At 43.6% G+C, this 21,958-nt stretch overlaps 1 protein-coding gene across 3 annotated transcripts in view; it reads right to left on the bottom strand.

The window, feature by feature from the left end:
- LOC106566935 (mediator of RNA polymerase II transcription subunit 13-like) overlaps positions 1 to 21,958 on the bottom strand; it is a 138,642-nt gene that overhangs the window by 65,307 nt on the left and 51,377 nt on the right. For all 3 annotated transcript variants that reach the window (XM_014135556.2, XM_014135564.2, XM_014135550.2), the window contains exons 3-4: positions 18,696 to 18,780; positions 17,980 to 18,063 (exon numbers count right to left, since the gene is read on the bottom strand). In XM_014135556.2, the coding sequence (XP_013991031.1) occupies positions 17,980 to 18,063; positions 18,696 to 18,780 (169 nt within the window). The remainder of the gene's footprint in view (positions 1 to 17,979; positions 18,064 to 18,695; positions 18,781 to 21,958) is intronic.

The following is a 21,958-nucleotide window of genomic DNA, read 5'->3' on the forward strand; positions in this document are numbered from 1 at the left end:
GCACAGTAGACAGAGTACAGTACAGCACAGAAGATAGAGTACAGTACAGAACAGTTGACAGAGTACAGTAGAATACAGTACAGTACAGAACAGAACAGTAGACAGAGTACAGTACAGTACAATACAGCACAGAACAGTAGCGAGAGTACAGTACAGCACAGAACAGCACAGTAGTCACAGTACAGTACAGTACAGAACAGTAGACAGAGTACAGTACAGTACAGTACAGTACAGTACAGCACAGTACAGCACAGTACAGAACAGTAGACAGAGAACAGTACAGTACAGTAGACAGAGTACAGTACAGTAGACAGAACAGTAGACAGAGTACAGTACAGCACAGTACAGCACAGTAGACAGAGTACAGAACATTACAGTACAGAACAGTAGACAGAGTACAGTACAGTACAGTACAGTACAGCACAGTAGACAGAGTACAGTACAGTTCAGAACAGCACAGTAGACAGAGTACAGTACAGAACAGAACAGCACCCTAATCAGAGTACAGTACAGCACAGAACAGCACAGTAGACAGAGTACAGTACAGTACAGAACAGCACAGTAGACAGAGTACAGTACAGTACGGAACAGTAGACAGAGTACAGTACAGTACAGGAGACATAGTACGGTAGAGTACAGTACAGAACAGTAGACAGAGTATAGTACAGTGCATTGCAGTGCAGTACAGTAGACACAGTACAGTACAGTACAGTACAGTAGACAGAGTACAGTACAGTACACAGAGTACAGTACAGCACAGAACAGTAGACAGAGTACAGAACAGTAGACAGAGTACAGTACAGTACAGAACAGTAGACAGAGTACAGTAAAGCACAGAACAGCACAGTACATAGAACAGAGTACAGTACAGCACAGTAGACAGAATACAGTACAGCACAGTACAGCACACTAGACAGAGTAAAGCACAGCACAGAACAGAACAGTAGACAGAGTAAAGTATAGATTACAGTACAGTAGACAGAGTACAGTACACTACAGAACAGAACAGAACAGTAGACAGAGTACAGTACAGAACAGTAAACAGAGTACAGTACAGTACAGTAGACAGAGTACAGTACAGTACAGCACATTAGACAGAGTACAGTACAGTACAGCACAGTACAGTAGACAGAGTACAGTACAGTACAGTACAGCACAGTAGACAGAGTACAGTACAGCACACAACAGAACAGTAGACAGAGTACAGTACACTACAGAACACAAGAGTAGACAGAGTACAGTACAGAACAGTAGACAGAGTACAGTACAGTACAGTAGACAGAATACAGTACAGTACAGAACAGTAGACACAGTACAGTACAGTACAGAACAGTAGAAAGAGTAAAGTACAGTATAGAACAGTAGAGGGAGTACGGTACAGTACAGCACAGTACAGCACAGTAGACAGAGTACAGTACAGCACAGCACAGTAGACAGAGTACAGTACAGTACAGAACAGAAGACAGAGTACAGAACAGCACAGAACAGCACAGTAGACAGAGTACAGTACAGTACAGTACAGCACAGTAGACAGAGTACAGTACAGTACAGCACAGTAGACAGAGTACAGTACAGTACAGCACAGTACAGTAGACAGAGTACAGTACAGTACAGAACAGTAGACAGAGTACAGAACAGAACAGTAGACGGAGTACAGTACAGCAAAAGACCTGTAGACAGAGTACAGTACAGTACAGAACAGTAGACAGAGTACAGTACAGCACAGAATAGCACAGCAGACAGAGTACAATACAGTGCAGCACAGAACAGTAGACAGAGTGCAGTACAGTACAGTACAGTACAGTACAGCACAGTAGACTGAGTACAGTACAGCACAGAACAGTAGATAGAGTACAGTACAGTACAGAACAGTAGACAGAGTATAGTAAATACAGCACAGTAGACAGAGTACAGTACAGTCAGAACAGTAGACAGAGTACAGTACAGTACAGCACAGAACAGTAGACAGAGTACAGTACAGCACCGAAGATAGAGTACAGTACAGTACAGTACAGAACAGTTGACAGAGTACAGTAGAATACAGTACAGTACAGAACAGTAGACTGAGTACAGTACTGAACAGTAGACAGAGTACAGTAAAGTACAGTACAGAACAGTAGACAGAGTATAGTAAATACAGCACAGTAGACAGAGTACAGTACAGTCAGAACAGTAGACAGAGTACAGTACAGTACAGCACAGAACAGTAGACAGAGTACAGTACAGAACAGTAGACAGAGTATAGTACAGTGCATTGCAGTGCAGTACAGTAGACACAGTACAGTACAGTACAGTAGACAGAGTACAGTACAGTACAGTAGACAGAGTACAGTACAGCACAGAACAGTAGACAGAGTACAGAACAGTAGACAGAGTACAGTACAGTACAGAACAGTAGACAGAGTACAGTAAAGCACAGAACAGCACAGTACATAAGACAGAGTACAGTACAGCACAGTAGACAGAATACAGTACAGCACAGTACAGCACACTAGACAGAGTACAGCACAGCACAGAACAGAACAGTAGACAGAGTACAGTACAGAACAGTAAACAGAGTACAGTACAGTACAGTAGACAGAGTACAGTACAGTACAGCACATTAGACAGAGTACAGTACAGTACAGCACAGTACAGTAGACAGAGTACAGTACAGTACAGTACAGCACAGTAGACAGAGTACAGTACAGCACACAACAGAACAGTAGACAGAGTACAGTACAGCACACAACAGAACAGTAGACAGAGTACAGTACACTACAGAACACAAGAGTAGACAGAGTACAGTACAGAACAGTAGACAGAGTACAGTACAGTACAGTAGACAGAATACAGTACAGTACAGTACAGAACAGTAGAAAGAGTAAAGTACAGTATAGAACAGTAGAGGGAGTACGGTACAGTACAGCACAGTACAGCACAGTAGACAGAGTACAGTACAGCACAGCACAGTAGACAGAGTACAGTACAGTACAGAACAGAAGACAGAGTACAGAACAGCACAGAACAGCACAGTAGACAGAGTACAGTACAGTACAGCACAGTACAGTAGACAGAGTACAGTACAGTACAGAACAGTAGACAGAGTACAGAACAGAACAGTAGACGGAGCACAGTACAGCAAAAGACCTGTAGACAGAGTACAGTACAGTACAGAACAGTAGACAGAGTACAGTACAGCACAGAATAGCACAGCAGACAGAGTACAATACAGTGCAGCACAGAACAGTAGACAGAGTGCAGTACAGTACAGTACAGTACAGCACAGTAGACTGAGTACAGTACAGCACAGAACAGTAGAGTACAGTACAGCACAGAACAGAACAGTAGACAGAGTACAGAACAGAACAGAAGACAGAGTACAGTACAGCACAGTAGACAGAGTACAGTACAGCACAGTACAGCACAGTAGACATAGTACAGTACAGAACAGTAGACAGAGTACAGTACAGTACAGAACAGTAGACAGAGTACAGCACAGAACAGAAGACAGAGTACAGTACAGCACAGTAGACAGAGTACAGTACAGTACAGTACAGAACAGTAGACAGAGTACAGTACAGTACAGCACAGTACAGCACAGTGGACAGAGTACAGTACAGTACAGAACAGTAGACAGAGTACAGTACAGCACAGCACAGCACAGTAGACAGAGTACAGTACAGTACAGTAATCAGAGTACAGTACAGTACAGAACAGTAGACAGAGTTCTGTACAGTACAGAACAGTAGACAGAGTACAGCACAGAACAGAAGACAGAGTACAGTACAGTACAGAACAGTAGACAGAGTACTCTACAGTGCAGTGCAGTACAGTACAGTACAGCACAGTAGACAGAGTACAGAACAGTACAGTACAGCACAGCACAGTACCGTAGACAGAGTACAGTACAGCACAGAACAGAACAGTAGACAGAGCACAGAACAGCATACAGAGTACAGTACAGAACAGTAGACAGAGTACAGTACAGCACAGAACAGAGGAGTAGACAGAGTTCAGTACAGTACAGAACAGTAGATACAGTACAGTACAGAACAGAACATTAGACAGAGTACAGTACAGCACAGAACAGAGGAGTTGACAGAGTTCAGTACAGTACAGAACAGTAGACAGAGTACAGCACAGAACAGAAGACAGAGTACAGTACAGTACAGCACAGTAGACAGAGTACAGTACAGCACAGTACAGCACAGTAGACAGAGTACAGTACAGTACAGAACAGTAGACAGAGTACAGTACAGCACAGCACAGCACAGTAGACAGAGTACAGAGCAGCACAGTAATCAGAGTACAGTACAGCACAGAACAGCACAGTAGACAGAGTACAGTACAGTACAGAACAGCACAGTAGACAGAGTACAGTACAGTACAGAACAGTAGACAGAGTACAGTACAGCACAGAACAGAGGAGTTGACAGAGTTCAGTACAGTACAGAACAGTAGACAGAGTACAGTACAGTACAGAACAGAACATTAGACAGAGTACAGTACAGCACAGAACAGAAGACAGAGTACAGTACAGTACAGCACAGTAGACAGAGTACAGTACAGTACAGAACAGTACAGTACAGTATACAGAGTACAGTACAGTACAGAAGACAGAGAACAGCACAGCACAGTAGACAGAGTACAGTACAGCAAAGAACAGCACAGTAGAAAGAGTACAGTCCAGTACAGAACAGTAGAAAGAGTACAGTAAAGCACAGAACAGAGGAGTAGACAGAGTTCAGTACAGTACAGAACAGTAGACAGTACAGTACAGTACAGCACAGTACAGCACAGTAGACAGAGTACAGTACAGTACAGAACAGTAGACAGAGTACAATACAGCACAGCACAATAGATAGAGTACAGAACAGCACAGTATTCAGAGTACAGTACAGCACAGAAGAGCACAGTAGACAGGGTACAGTACAGAACCGCACAGTAAACAGAGTACAGTACAGTACGGAACAGTAGACAGAGTATAGTACAGCACAGTAGACAGAGTACTGTACAGCACAGTAGACCGAGTACAGTACAGAACAGAACAGCACCATAGACAGAGTACAGAACAGCACAGTAATCAGAGTACAGTACAGCAAAGAACAGCACAGTAGACAGAGTACAGTACAGTACAGAACAGTAGACAGAGTACTGTACAGTGCAGTGCAGTACAGTACAGAACAGTACAACACAGTAGACATAGTACAGTCAGTACAGTACAGAACAGTACAGTACAGTAGACAGAGTACAGTACAGAACAGTACATTACAGTAGACAGAGTACAGTACAGCACAGAACAGAACAGTAGACAGAGTACAGAACAGCACAGAACAGAGGAGTTGACAGAGTTCAGTACAGTACAGCACAGTAGACAGAGTACAGTACAGTACAGTACAGAACAGTAGACAGAGTACAGTACAGCACAGAACAGAAGACAGAGTACAGTGCAGCACAGTAGACAGAGTACAGTACAGTACAGTAGACAGAGTACAGTACAGTACAGTAGACAGAGTACAGTACAGTACATAACAGTAGACAGAGAACAGTATAGTACAGTACAGAACAGTAGAAAGAGTACAATACAGTGCAGCACAGAACAGTAGACAGAGCGCAGTACAGTACAGTACAGTACAGTACAGCACAGTAGACTGAGTACAGTACAGCACAGAACAGTAGATAGAGTACAGTACAGTACAGAACAGTAGACAGAGTATAGTAAATACAGCACAGTAGACAGAGTACAGTACAGTCAGAACAGTAGACAGAGTACAGTACAGTACAGCACAGAACAGAACAGTAGACAGAGTACAGTACAGTACTGTACAGCACAGTAGACAGAGTACAGTACAGCACCGAAGATAGAGTACAGTACAGTACAGTACAGAACAGTTGACAGAGTACAGTAGAATACAGTACAGTACAGAACAGAACAGTAGACTGAGTACAGTACTGAACAGTAGACAGAGTACAGTAAAGTACAGTACAGAACAGTAGACAGAGTATAGTAAATACAGCACAGTAGACAGACTACAGTACAGTCAGAACAGTAGACAGAGTACAGTACAGTACAGCACAGAACAGTAGACAGAGTACAGTACAGTACTGTACAGCACAGTAGACAGAGTACAGTAGAATACAGTACAGTACAGAACAGAACAGTAGACAGAGTACAGTACAGTACAATACAGCACAGAACAGTAGCGAGAGTACAGTACAGCACAGAACAGCACAGTAGTCACAGTACAGTACAGTACAGAACAGTAGACAGAGTACAGTACAGTACAGTACAGTACAGTACAGCACAGTACAGCACAGTACAGAACAGTAGACAGAGAACAGTACAGTACAGTAGACAGAGTACAGTACAGTAGACAGAACAGTAGACAGAGTACAGTACAGCACAGTACAGCACAGTAGACAGAGTACAGAACATTACAGTACAGAACAGTAGACAGAGTACAGTACAGTACAGTACAGTACAGCACAGTAGACAGAGTACAGTACAGTTCAGAACAGCACAGTAGACAGAGTACAGTACAGAACAGAACAGCACCCTAATCAGAGTACAGTACAGCACAGAACAGCACAGTAGACAGAGTACAGTACAGTACAGAACAGCACAGTAGACAGAGTACAGTACAGTACGGAACAGTAGACAGAGTACAGTACAGTACAGGAGACATAGTACGGTAGAGTACAGTACAGAACAGTAGACAGAGTATAGTACAGTGCATTGCAGTGCAGTACAGTAGACACAGTACAGTACAGTACAGTACAGTAGACAGAGTACAGTACAGTACACAGAGTACAGTACAGCACAGAACAGTAGACAGAGTACAGAACAGTAGACAGAGTACAGTACAGTACAGAACAGTAGACAGAGTACAGTAAAGCACAGAACAGCACAGTACATAAGACAGAGTACAGTACAGCACAGTAGACAGAATACAGTACAGCACAGTACAGCACGCTAGACAGAGTACAGCACAGCACAGAACAGTAGACAGAGTAAAGTATACATTACAGTACAGTAGACAGAGTACAGTACACTACAGAACAGAACAGAACAGTAGACAGAGTACAGTACAGAACAGTAAACAGAGTACAGTACAGTACAGTAGACAGAGTACAGTACAGTACAGCACATTAGACAGAGTACAGTACAGTACAGCACAGTACAGTAGACAGAGTACAGTACAGTACAGTACAGCACAGTAGACAGAGTACAGTACAGCACACAACAGAACAGTAGACAGAGTACAGTACAGCACACAACAGAACAGTAGACAGAGTACAGTACACTACAGAACACAAGAGTAGACAGAGTACAGTACAGAACAGTAGACAGAGTACAGTACAGTACAGTAGACAGAATACAGTACAGTACAGTACAGAACAGTAGACACAGTACAGTACAGTACAGAACAGTAGAAAGAGTAAAGTACAGTATAGAACAGTAGAGGGAGTACGGTACAGTACAGCACAGTACAGCACAGTAGACAGAGTACAGTACAGCACAGCACAGTAGACAGAGTACAGTACAGTACAGAACAGAAGACAGAGTACAGAACAGCACAGAACAGCACAGTAGACAGAGTACAGTACAGTACAGCACAGTAGACAGAGTACAGTACAGTACAGCACAGTAGACAGAGTACAGTACAGTACAGCACAGTACAGTAGACAGAGTACAGTACAGTACAGAACAGTAGACAGAGTACAGAACAGAACAGTAGACGGAGTACAGTACAGCAAAAGACCTGTAGACAGAGTACAGTACAGTATAGAACAGTAGACAGAGTACAGTACAGCACAGAATAGCACAGCAGACAGAGTACAATACAGTGCAGCACAGAACAGTAGACAGAGTGCAGTACAGTACAGTACAGCACAGTAGACTGAGTACAGTACAGCACAGAACAGTAGATAGAGTACAGTACAGTACAGAACAGTAGACAGAGTATAGTAAATACAGCACAGTAGACAGAGTACAGTACAGTCAGAACAGTAGACAGAGTACAGTACAGTACAGCACAGAACAGTAGACAGAGTACAGTACAGTACTGTACAGCACAGTAGACAGAGTACAGTACAGCACCGAAGATAGAGTACAGTACAGTACTGTACAGAACAGATGACAGAGTACAGTAGAATACAGTACAGTACAGAACAGAACAGTAGACTGAGTACAGTACTGAACAGTAGACAGAGTAAAGTAAAGTACAGTACAGAACAGTAGACAGAGTATAGTAAATACAGCACAGTAGACAGAGTACAGTACAGTCAGAACAGTTGACAGAGTACAGTACAGTACAGCACAGAACAGTAGACAGAGTACAGTACAGTACTGTACAGCACAGTAGACAGAGTACAGTACAGAACAGTAGACAGAGTATAGTACAGTGCATTGCAGTGCAGTACAGTGGACACAGTACAGTACAGTACAGTAGACAGAGTACAGTACAGTACAGTAGACAGAGTACAGTACAGCACAGAACAGTAGACAGAGTACAGAACAGTAGACAGAGTACAGTACAGTACAGAACAGTAGACAGAGTACAGTAAAGCACAGAACAGCACAGTACATAAGACAGAGTACAGTACAGCACAGTAGACAGAATACAGTACAGCACAGTACAGCACACTAGACAGAGTACAGCACAGCACAGAACAGAACAGTAGACAGAGTACAGTACAGAACAGTAAACAGAGTACAGTACAGTACAGTAGACAGAGTACAGTACAGTACAGCACATTAGACAGAGTACAGTACAGTACAGCACAGTACAGTAGACAGAGTACAGTACAGTACAGTACAGCACAGTAGACAGAGTACAGTACAGCACACAACAGAACAGTAGACAGAGTACAGTACAGCACACAACAGAACAGTAGACAGAGTACAGTACACTACAGAACACAAGAGTAGACAGAGTACAGTACAGAACAGTAGACAGAGTACAGTACAGTACAGTAGACAGAATACAGTACAGTACAGTACAGAACAGTAGAAAGAGTAAAGTACAGTATAGAACAGTAGAGGGAGTACGGTACAGTACAGCACAGTACAGCACAGTAGACAGAGTACAGTACAGCACAGCACAGTAGACAGAGTACAGTACAGTACAGAACAGAAGACAGAGTACAGAACAGCACAGAACAGCACAGTAGACACAGTACAGTACAGTACAGTACAGTACAGCACAGTAGACAGAGTACAGTACAGCACAGAACAGAACAGTAGACAGAGTACAGTACAGTACAGCACAGTAGACAGAGTACAGTACAGTGCAGCACAGAACAGTAGACAGAGTACAGAACAGAACAGTAGACGGAGCACAGTACAGCAAAAGACCTGTAGACAGAGTACAGTACAGTACAGAACAGTAGACAGAGTACAGTACAGCACAGAATAGCACAGCAGACAGAGTACAATACAGTGCAGCACAGAACAGTAGACAGAGTGCAGTACAGTACAGTACAGTACAGTACAGCACAGTAGACAGAGTACAGTACAGCACAGTACAGCACAGTAGACAGAGTACAGTACAGAACAGTAGACAGAGTACAGTACAGTACAGAACAGAAGACAGAGTACAGTACAGTACAGTACAGTACAGTAGACAGAGTACAGTACAGCACAGAACAGAACAGTAGACAGAGTACAGAACAGAACAGAAGACAGAGTACAGTACAGCACAGTAGACAGAGTACAGTACAGCACAGTACAGCACAGTAGACAGAGTACAGTACAGTACAGAACAGTAGACAGAGTACAGTACAGCACAGCACAACACAGTAGACAGAGTACAGAGCAGCACAGTAATCAGAGTACAGTACAGCACAGAACACCACAATAGACAGAGTACAGTACAGTACAGAACAGCACAGTAGACAGAGTACAGTACAGTACAGAACAGTAGACAGAGTACAGTACAGCACAGAACAGAGGAGTTGACAGAGTTCAGTACAGTACAGAACAGTAGACAGAGTACAGTACAGTACAGTACAGAACATTAGACAGAGTACAGTACAGCACAGAACAGAAGACAGAGTACAGTACAGTACAGCACAGTAGACAGAGTACAGTACAGTACAGAACAGTACAGTACAGTAGACAGAGTACAGTACAGTACAGAAGACAGAGAACAGCACAGCACAGTAGACAGAGTACAGTACAGCAAAGAACAGCACAGTAGAAAGAGTACAGTACAGTACAGAACAGTAGAAAGAGTACAGTAAAGCACAGAACAGAGGAGTAGACAGAGTTCAGTACAGTACAGAACAGTAGACAGTACAGTACAGTACAGCACAGAAGAGAAGACACAGTACAGTATAGCACAGTAGACAGAGTACAGTACAGCACAGTACAGCGCAGTAGACAGAGTACTGTACAGCACAGTAGACCGAGTACAGTACAGAACAGAACAGCACAGTAGACAGAGTACAGGATAGCACAGTATTCAGAGTACAGTACAGCAAAGAACAGCACAGTAGACAGAGTACAGTACAGTACAGAACAGTAGACAGAGTACTGTACAGTGCAGTGCAGTACAGTACAGAACAGTACAACACAGTAGACATAGTACAGTCAGTACAGTACAGAACAGTACAGTACAGTAGACAGAGTACAGTACAGTACAGAACAGTACATTACAGTAGACAGAGTACAGTACAGCACAGAACAGTAGACAGAGTACAGAACAGCACAGAACAGAGGAGTTGACAGAGTTCAGTACAGTACAGCACAGTAGACAGAGTACAGTACAGTACAGAACAGTAGACAGAGTACAGTACAGCACAGAACAGAAGACAGAGTACAGTGCAGCACAGTAGACAGAGTACAGTACAGTACAGTACATAACAGTAGACAGAGAACAGTATAGTACAGTACAGAACAGTAGAAAGAGTACAATACAGGGCAGCACAGAACAGTAGACAGAGTGCAGTACAGTACAGTACAGTACAGCACAGTAGACTGAGTACAGTACAGCACAGAACAGTAGATAGAGTACAGTACAGTACAGAACAGTTGACAGAGTATAGTAAATACAGCACAGTAGACAGAGTACAGTACAGTCAGAACAGTAGACAGAGTACAGTACAGTACAGCACAGAACAGTAGACAGAGTACAGTACAGTACTGTACAGCACAGTAGACAGAGTACAGTACAGCACCGAAGATAGAGTACAGTACAGTACAGTACAGAACAGTTGACAGAGTAATGTAGAATACAGTACAGTACAGAACAGAACAGTAGACTGAGTACAGTACTGAACAGTAGACAGAGTACAGTAAAGTACAGTACAGAACAGTAGACAGAGTATAGTAAATACAGCACAGTAGACAGAGTACAGTACAGTCAGAACAGTAGACAGAGTACAGTACAGTACAGCACAGAACAGTAGACAGAGTACAGTACAGTACTGTACAGCACAGTAGACAGAGTACAGTACAGCACAGAAGATAGAGTACAGTACAGTACAGAACAGTTGACAGAGTACAGTAGAATACAGTACAGTACAGAACAGAACAGTAGACAGAGTACAGTACAGTACAATACAGCACAGAACAGTAGCGAGAGTACAGTACAGCACAGAACAGCACAGTAGTCACAGTACAGTACAGTACAGAACAGTAGACAGAGTACAGTACAGTACAGTACAGTACAGCACAGTACAGTACAGCACAGTACAGAACAGTAGACAGAGAACAGTACAGTACAGTAGACAGAGTACAGTACAGTAGACAGAACAGTAGACAGAGTACAGTACAGCACAGTACAGCACAGTAGACAGAGTACAGAACATTACAGTACAGAACAGTAGACAGAGTACAGTACAGTACAGTACAGTACAGTACAGTACAGCACAGTACAGCACAGAACAGCACAGTAGACAGAGTACAGTACAGTTTAGAACAGCACAGTAGACAGAGTACAGTACAGAACAGCAGCACCCTAATCAGAGTACAGTACAGCACAGAACAGCACAGTAGACAGAGTACAGTACAGTACAGAACAGCACAGTAGACAGAGTACAGTACAGTACGGAACAGTAGACAGAGTACAGTACAGTACAGGAGACATAGTACGGTAGAGTACAGTACAGAACAGTAGACAGAGTATAGTACAGTGCATTGCAGTGCAGTACAGTAGACACAGTACAGTACAGTACAGTACAGTACAGTAGACAGAGTACAGTACAGTACAGTAGACAGAGTACAGTACAGCACAGAACAGTAGACAGAGTACAGAACAGTAGACAGAGTACAGTACAGTACAGAACAGTAGACAGAGTACAGTAAAGCACAGAACAGCACAGTACATAAGACAGAGTACAGTACAGCACAGTAGACAGAGTACAGTACAGCACAGTACAGCACACTAGACAGAGTACAGCACAGCACATAACAGAACAGTAGACAGAGTAAAGTATACATTACAGTACAGTAGACAGAGTACAGTACAGAACAGTAAACAGAGTACAGTACAGTACAGTAGACAGAGTACAGTACAGTACAGCACATTAGACAGAGTACAGTACAGTACAGCACAGTACAGTAGACAGAGTACAGTACAGTACAGTACAGCACAGTAGACAGAGTACAGTACAGCACACAACAGAACAGTAGACAGAGTACAGTACATTACTGCACAGTAGACAGAGTACAGTACACTACAGAACACAAGAGTAGACAGAGTACAGTACAGAACAGTAGACAGAGTACAGTACAGTACAGTAGACAGAATACAGTACAGTACACTACAGAACAGTAGACAGAGTACAGTACAGTACAGAACAGTAGAAAGAGTAAAGTACAGTATAGAACAGTAGAGGGAGTACGGTACAGTACAGCACAGTACAGCACAGTAGACAGAGTACAGTACAGCACAGCACAGTAGACAGAATACAGTACAGTACAGAACAGAAGACAGAGTACAGAACAGCACAGAACAGCACAGTAGACAGAGTACAGTACAGTACAGTACAGCACAGTAGACAGAGTACAGTACAGCACAGAACAGAACAGTAGACAGAGTACAGTACAGTACAGCACAGTAGACAGAGTACAGTACAGCACAGAATAGCACAGTAGACAGAGTACAGTACAGTACAGAACAGTAGACACAGTACAGTACAGTACAGTACAGAACAGAACAGTAGACAGAGTACAGTACAGAACAGCACGGTAGACAGAGTACAGTACAGTACAGTAGAGTAGACAGAATACAGTACAGTAGTCAGAGTACAAAACAGTACAGTACAGAACAGTAGACAGAGTACAGTACAGTGCAGTACAGAAGAGTAGACAGAGTACAGTACAGCACAGTAAACAGAGTACAGTAGAGTACAGTACAGAACAGTTGACAGAGTACAGTACAGCACACTAGACAGAGTACCGTACAGTACAGTACAGTACAGAAATTAGACAGGGTACAGTACAGCACAGAACAGCACAGTAGAGAAGAATTCAGTATGGTATAGTACAGTAAAGTAGAGTAGAGTTCAGTACAGTAGAGTACAGTATAATACAATACATTATAGTGTACTCAACATTACTGTAATGTACTATACTCTACTCAACTTTTTTACTTAACTATACTGTACTGTACCCTACTGTACTGTACTTTGCTGTACTGTACTCTACTGTACTTAACTGTACTCTACTGTACTGTACTCTACTGTACTCTGCTGTATTGTACTCTACTGTACTGTACTGTACTATACTGTACTCTACTGTAGTCTACTCTACTGTACTCTACTGTAGTCTACTCTACTGTACTCTACTGTACTCTACTTTACTATACTCTACTGTACTTTACTGTACTCTTCAGAACTGTACTCTACTGTACTTTACTCTACTGTGCTCTACTCTACTGAACTTTACTCTACTGTACTCTACGTTACAGTACTCTACTCTACTGTACTCTACTCTACAGAACTCTACTCCACTGTACTCTACAGTACTCTACTCTACTGTACATTACTCTACTCTACTGTACTCTACTCTACAGTACTCTACTCTACTGTACTGTACTCTACTCTACAGTACTCTACTGTACTCTACAATACTCTACTATACTGTACTCTACCGTACTGTACTCTACTGTACTCTACTCTACATTACTCTACTCTACTGTACTCTACTGTACTCAACGCTACAGTACTCCACTCTACTGTACTCTACTCTACAGTACTCTACTGTACTCTACAGTACTCTACTCTACTGTACTCTACAGTACTTTACTCTACTGTACTCTACAGTACTGTACTCTGCTGTACTCTACTCTACAGTACTGCACTCTACTGTACACTACTCTACTGTACTCTACAGTACTCCACTCTACTGTACTCTACTCTACAGTACTCTACTCTACTCTGCAGTATTGTACTCTACAGTACTCTACTGTACTCTACAGAACTCTACTCTACTGTACTTTACTCTACAGTACTGTACTCTACTGTACTCTACAGTACTCTACTCTACTGTACTGCACTCTACTGTACTCTACAGTACTCTACAGTACTCTATTCTACTGTAATGTACTCTACTGTACTCTACAGTACTCTACTCTACTCTACAGTACTGTACTCTACTGTACTCTACTCTACAGTACTCTACTCTACTGTACTCTACTGTACTCTACAGTACTCTACAGTACTCTTTCTAGTGTACTGTACTCTACTCTACAGTACTCTACTGTACTCTACTCTCAAGTACTCTACTGTACTCTACAGTACTCTACTGTACAGTACTGTACTCTACTGTACTCTACAGTGCTCTACTCTACTGCACTTTACTCTACTGTACTCTACTGTACTCTACAGTACTCCACTCCACTGTACTCTAATGTACTCTATTGTTCTTTACTCTACTCTACTCTACAGTACTGTACTCTACTGTACTCTACTGTACTCTACAGTACTGTACTCTACTCTACAGTACTCTACTCTATTGTACTCTACTGTACTCTACTCTACTCTACTGTACTCTACTGTACTCTACCCCACAGTACTCTAATCTACTGTACTGTACTCTACTGTACTCTACAGTACTCTATTCTACTGTACTCTACTCTACAGTACTGTACTCTACTGTACTCTACTCTACAGTACTCTACTCTACTGTACTCTACTGTACTGTACTCTACAGTACTCTACTGTACTCAACAGTACTCTACTCTACAGTACTCTACTCTACTGTACTCTACTGTACTCTACAGTACTCTACAGTACTCTACTCTACAGTACTGTACTCTACTGTACTCTACAGTGCTCTACTCTACTGTACTTTACTCTACTCTACTCTACAGTACTCTACTCTACTGTACTGTACTCTACTGTACTCTACAGTACTCTATTCTACTGTACTCTACTCTACAGTACTGTACTCTACTGTACTCTACGGTACTCTACTCTACTGTACTCTACTCTACTCTACTGTACTCTACTGTACTGTACTCTACAGTACTCTACAGTACTCTACTCTACAGTACTCTACTCTACTGTACTCTACAGTGCTCTACTCTACTGTACTTTACTCTACTGTACTCTACTGTACTCTATTCTACTGTACTGTACTCTACTGTACTCTACAGTACTCTACTCTACAGTATTGTACTCTACAGTACTCTACTCTACTGTACTCTACAGTACTCTACTCTACTGTACTTTACTCTACAGTACTGTACTCTACTGTACTCTACTCTACAGTACTCTATTCTACTGTACTGTACTCTACAGTACTCTATTCTACTGTACTGTACTCTACTGTACTCTACAGTACTCTACTCTACTCTACAGTACTGTACTCTACTGTACTCTACAGTACTCTATTCTACTGTACTGTACTCCACTGTACTCTACAGTACTCTACAGTGCTCTACTCTACTGTACTTTACTCTACTGTACTCTACAGTACTCTACTGTACTCTACAGTACTCTACAGTACTGTACTCTACTGTACTCTACAGTACTGTACTCTACCGTACTCTACTGTACTCTACAGTACTCTGCAATACTCTACTCTACTGTACTCTACAGTACTGTACTCTACTGTACTCTACAGTGCTCTACTCTACTGTACTTTACTCTACTTTACTCTACTGTACTCTACAGTACCCCACTCTACTGTACTCTAATGTACTCTATTGTACTTTATTCTACTGTACTCTACTCTACAGTACTGTACTCTACTGTACTCTACTCTGCTGTACTCTACTGTACTCTACTGTACACTACTCTACTCTACTGTACTGTACTCTACAGTACTGTACTCTACTGTATTCTACAGTACTGTACTCTACAGTACTGTACTCTACTCTACTGTACTATACTGTACTCTACTGTACTCTACTCTACAGTACTGTACTCTACTGTACTCTAAGGTACTCTACTCTACTGTACTTTACTCTACAGTACTGTACTCTACTGTACTTTACTCTACAGTACTGTACTCTACTGTACTCTACAGTGCTCTACTCTACTGTACTTTACTCTACTTTACTCTGCTGTACTCTACAGTACCCCACTCTACTGTACTCTAATGTACTCTATTGTACTTTATTCTACTGTACTCTACTCTACAGTACTGTACTCTACTGTACTCTACTCTGCTGTACTCTACTGTACCCTACTGTACACTACTCTACTCTACTGTACTGTACTGTACTCTACAGTACTGTACTCTACTGTATTCTACAGTACTGTACTCTACAGTACTGTACTCTACTCTACTGTACTCTACTGTACTCTACTCTACAGTACTGTACTCTACTGTACTCTAAGGTACTCTACTCTACTGTACTTTACTGTACTTTACTCTACAGTACTCTACTGTACTCTACTGTACTCTACTGTACTGTACTCCACTCTACTGTATCTTACCGTACTGTACTCTACTGTACTCTGCAGTACTGTACTCTACTCTACTGTACTCTACTGTACTCTACTCTACAGTACTGTACTCTACTGTACTCTAAGGTACTCTACTCTACTGTACTTTTCTCTACAGTACTGTACTCTACTGTACTCTACTCTACAGTACTCTACTCTACTGTACTCTACTGTACTCTACTCTACAGTACGCTACTCTACTCTACTGTACTCTACTCTACTGTACTCTACTGTACTGTACTCTACTTTACTGTACTCTACTGTACTGTACTCTACTGTACTCTACTATACAGTACTCTACTCTACTGTACTATACTGTACTCTACAGTACTCCACTCTACTGTACTCTGCTCTACTGTACTCTACTGTACTCTACTCTACTGTACTCTACTCTACAGTACTCTACTCTACTGTACTGCATTGTACTCTACTCTACTGTACTCTACTCTACTGTACTCTACTCTACAGTACTGTACTCTACTGTACTCTACTCTACAGTACTGTACTCTCCAAACGTTATTCTTGTGTTTTGATATCTTACTAATAACTGAACTTCACATGTTGGTGCTCATGGGTTCCTTTTACATGGAAATGCCCTACAACAACCATGCCCCTCTCCTGTGCTCTTGTTCGCTGTCAGTCTTTGACATGCACAAATGCACGCACACACACACACACACACACAGCCCCAAGCCCCTCCTCTGCTCAGCTCTCACACCTCGCCACCATTCACTACCCCGCTCTCAATAGTCTCACGTCCGAGCAGCCTGGCAGACCAGCTCTCGCACTGTCACACAAACACACTTCGGACTAGTCGTCTGTCTCGCAGAGCGAGCCATTCCCACCTGCGAGCGTGGTGACATGATCCGAGGGGCTCACAGCCAGGTGCCAAGAGGCAGCCAGAGGTGTCACCACATCCCAGACGGGGTGGGAGCAGCCACCGCATGGCAACCATTCACACCGCTTGTCTGTCACACTCCCCCAGAGCTCCCCAACGCTCCCGTAACATCACGCTAGTTATCACCGTGTCAGAACCACGTGGCGGGGATGCTGTGAGAAGGTTGTGTGTGGGATTGAGAAGGATGGTTAGCTCACCTGGTGGCCAGAGGCTTCTCCTCCAACTCGTATGGCTTGACGAACCACTTCCCGATCCGCACAAAGTCCTTGTCCAACAAACACCTGGGGGATGGGAGAAATGAAACAACTGTATCACACACACAAAGGTAAAGGATCATAAACACACAAACATACATGCACATAGACACAGACATTTTACATAGAGATTGACACACATATACCCAATCGGGGAAGAATAGAGAATATAATACATTTATTTTCATACATCAACACTCACATCAATGGAGTTACACAGTTCCTTGAGATACATTTTCTATTGAAGGCTTCATGACAATCCAATATAGTGCAGAGGTATAAAGTTGTAAGAGAGGAGGAGGTAGACTCAAGGTAATAACAAGTTTCATTCAGCTGGCCCCTTATGGTGATCATTGATGTTTAACTTAATTGACAACAAATATATCCTGGTTCATTTAGCAGATGGGAAATCTTTATTCAAGTCACTGATTCAGTCCAGGTTATAATTTGATTATCACTTCAAGTCTTTTAATTATTGGTGGTGTGGTATTTTTGCCAGAATTCTTTGATGTCTTTCCCCAGAGAAGAAATGGTTATATGAGCAGAAATAGCCTATAACTAGACTGGGAATATTCAGCTTACTTTATGTGATACTTCACATCCAGAATATGACACAAGTCATTTTCCAAGCAGCTCATTGGACATGAGTTGTACTGTACCTCTCCAGCAGGTTGTGAATGGCTTTGAACAGGAGGGTCCGGCATTCGTATGACAGCCCACACTCCCATAGTCCCTCCTCGGCCACTGGAATACAGGAAGAGAAGATGGGTTAGCAACTGATGGTTACAGGAACTGTGGAAGAAACTACAAGACCACTGTGAGGAACTGTGGAAGAAACTACAAGACCACTGTGAGGAACTGTGGAAGAAACTACAAGGACCACTATGAGGAACTCTGGGTGAAACCACTGTGGGGCACTGTGGAAGAAACTAAAAGGACCACTGTGAGGAACAGTGGAAGAAAATACAAGTACCACTGCAAGCATGCGTGTTTACATTATGTGCGTGCATCATAGGAGGCTGCTAAGGGGAGGACGGCTCATAATAATGGCTGGAATGAAGTCAATGGAATGTTATCAACCACATGGAAACCACGTTTCAGCCATTATTATGAGCCGTCCTGCCTTCAGCTGCCACCACTGGTGTGCATGCGCCCTTGTGTGCACTGTACCTGTGTGTGTGTGTGTGTGTGTGTGTGTGTGTGTGTGTGTGTGTGTGTGTGTGTGTGTGTGTGTGTGTGTGTGTGTGTGTGTGTGTGTGTGTGTTCACTGTGCCTCTGTACAGCTGTCAGGTCCTGTCAACTTCATTTAGTCAGCGCTGGGTGAGACAGTGTCTGTGTGTTTGTGTGTGTGTTTGTGGCTGCACAGGGAGTCAGGAGAGGAGAGACAAGGAGAGGAGAGACAAGGAGAGGAGAGACAAGGAGAGGAGAGACATGGCGGGGCGGCACCACGTGCAGAAGCCAGTCCTGACAGCCCAGCAGCAAACAAGAGAGTCGTCAGGTCGACAGCGCTTAGTTTCAGTTCCTGCCATGTCAGCAGCCAGCTCAGATGACCTGTGTGGGGTAGTGGATGGATCTGATTCCTACCACTACTGGTTCCCTCCTCATTCGTTCTTCCCAAAAGAGGAGCAGCTACTGATAGCTCTAGTGTTCTTTGTTCTCTACCATACCTGGAGGACGATTGGGAGGGATAGGAAGCTTTGTGAGTGGGTGTTGTGTTTACTTACAGGGTGGCGGCAAACAAAAAGCACCGGGTGCGTACACAGAGGGAGGGAGGGAGGGAGGGAGGGAGGGAGGGAGGGAGGGAGGGAGGGAGGGAGGGAGGGAGGGAGGGAGGCGACAGAGCCCAGGGGAGGGGTGGAGGACCCACAGAGGTTGATCTTTTTTCTTTTTCTTTTTCAGTTGTGTATTTCTTTTTTTCTTCATCTTTCTATTTCTTGCTTTGTTGATATTTCCCTCCCTTTCCTCACACTGACGTGAATGAAATTTCCCTACTTGCCAGAATTCCCCGGTAACCATGGCAACACTGGCTGTGAGAACACAGCTCCTCGGCATTCAATTCCACCACCGCCCGCTGCCCGCCCTCTCCCTCCCTACCTGCCTCCCTCCCTCCTCCCACCCGCTCCTTCTTCCTCTGTTCTATTGCCTTCCAACACCCCACCCCCCTTTTCTCCCCCTCTCTCCCTCCCCGCCTCCCTCCCTCGTTCATTCCCGCTCCAGGGCTCAGACAGGAAGCTCAGTTCCAGCCAGCTATTCTACAGGGAAGAGTGCTCCATGAGCGGAATGCCAAGTCTCCAGCAAATCCAGCTCATTAGCTCGCCCCTTTCTCTCTCAAATCCCTTTTCCACACTGCCAATCCACCGCCAGTCGTCTTCATCTATCTATCCCACCACTTCCCCCACTCCCTCCTTTCCACCTTGTCTTCGCTTCTCTCTCACTCTACTCGACCCACCACCACCACGGAACACACCCAGGTTTCTCAACCCCTTTTCACCCAGGTTGGAGTCACACTGCCTGGGGGGAAGCTTGTCATGACACCCCCTCCCAGCCAAATCCAGCCACAGCCACACAATGAGCTCCCTACCTCTGGGAGCCAGCAGAAAGAAAGCTGAACTGATATGATCATCTCATTGCTTATGTCTCTCTGACTGGTGTAGTTTAAAGCACTGACAACAGCAGAATGCCACTCCTCAGAGTGTAGGTATCAACTGATCCCAAGATTACAACATGTAACAGACAAATCTGGAATTCCACTTGCCGCTCCCCAGCAGCAACAACATGTGAAAGTCATTACAGCTATTGTTTACATTGTAGCCACCAAGGAGCTGGAGCTGCACCTTATCAAGCCCTAAACACAAGGTGTGACTATTTCCCTCTTACACACACACACACACACACACACACACACACACACACACACACACACACACACACACACACACACACACACACACACACAGACACACACACACACACATTGACACACATTGACACACATAGACACACACACACATAGACACACACACACACACACACACACACACACATTGACACACATAGACACACACACACACACACACACACACACACACACACACACACACACATAGGCACACACACACACACAAAACTAGAGTGTGAAATCTGATCTGAGATATTGAACTATTCACATCCTTATGGGACCTGTGGGGCTTATGTTTGACAAACAGCTGCAGAGTAGCAACAAGTCACCAGCATGGAATAGTGATTGCTGTGCTTAGAGAGATGAAGTGTGGTGTTGTGAAACGTATAGACCCTTATCTAGATGAGTGTCGTCTCTGGTCCTCTCAGCAGGGCCTTATTAGGGCCTCGGCAGACTCCTGAGAGATGGATGGAGCACCACCTCACAACTTCAGCTGTGGATGATAACCGTCAAGGTTGTCTCCATTTTAGTGTGTGTGTGTGTGTGTGTGTGTGTGTGTGTGTGTGTGTGTGTGTGTGTGTGTGTGTGTGTGTGTGTGTGTGTGTGTGTGTGTGTGTGTGTGTGTGTGTGTGTGTGTGTGTGTGTGTCTCAGATGACACAGATAAGGCGAATGAGAGAGAAAAGGGAAGCATGTTTTGTGTTCAAGATGTGGGTGTGAACTGAACTGACTGAAAATATAATATCATGTTTTGCATGTGCATGAGAGCTGTGCCACTTTGTTTGCACCTTTGAGTTGTTTTGTGTGTAACAGTATTTGTTATCATGCTGGGTGAACTTGTCTGTGTGAATGGGTTCATTCATGTTGTGTGGACTTGTGTGTGCTGCATGTGTGTCTGTGTGTGTGTGTGTGTGTGTGTGTGTGTGTGTGTTATCTATTCGTGCCACTGGCGTACCACACAACCCCCGCAGCCCCCAAAAGGATGTCGCCCCCCGCCCCAGAATAGCATGAGATTAGCTATAAAG

The sequence above is a fragment of the Salmo salar genome, chromosome ssa01 (genome assembly GCF_905237065.1).
Source record: "Salmo salar chromosome ssa01, Ssal_v3.1, whole genome shotgun sequence".
In the NCBI taxonomy this organism is placed as follows: domain Eukaryota; kingdom Metazoa; phylum Chordata; class Actinopteri; order Salmoniformes; family Salmonidae; genus Salmo; species Salmo salar.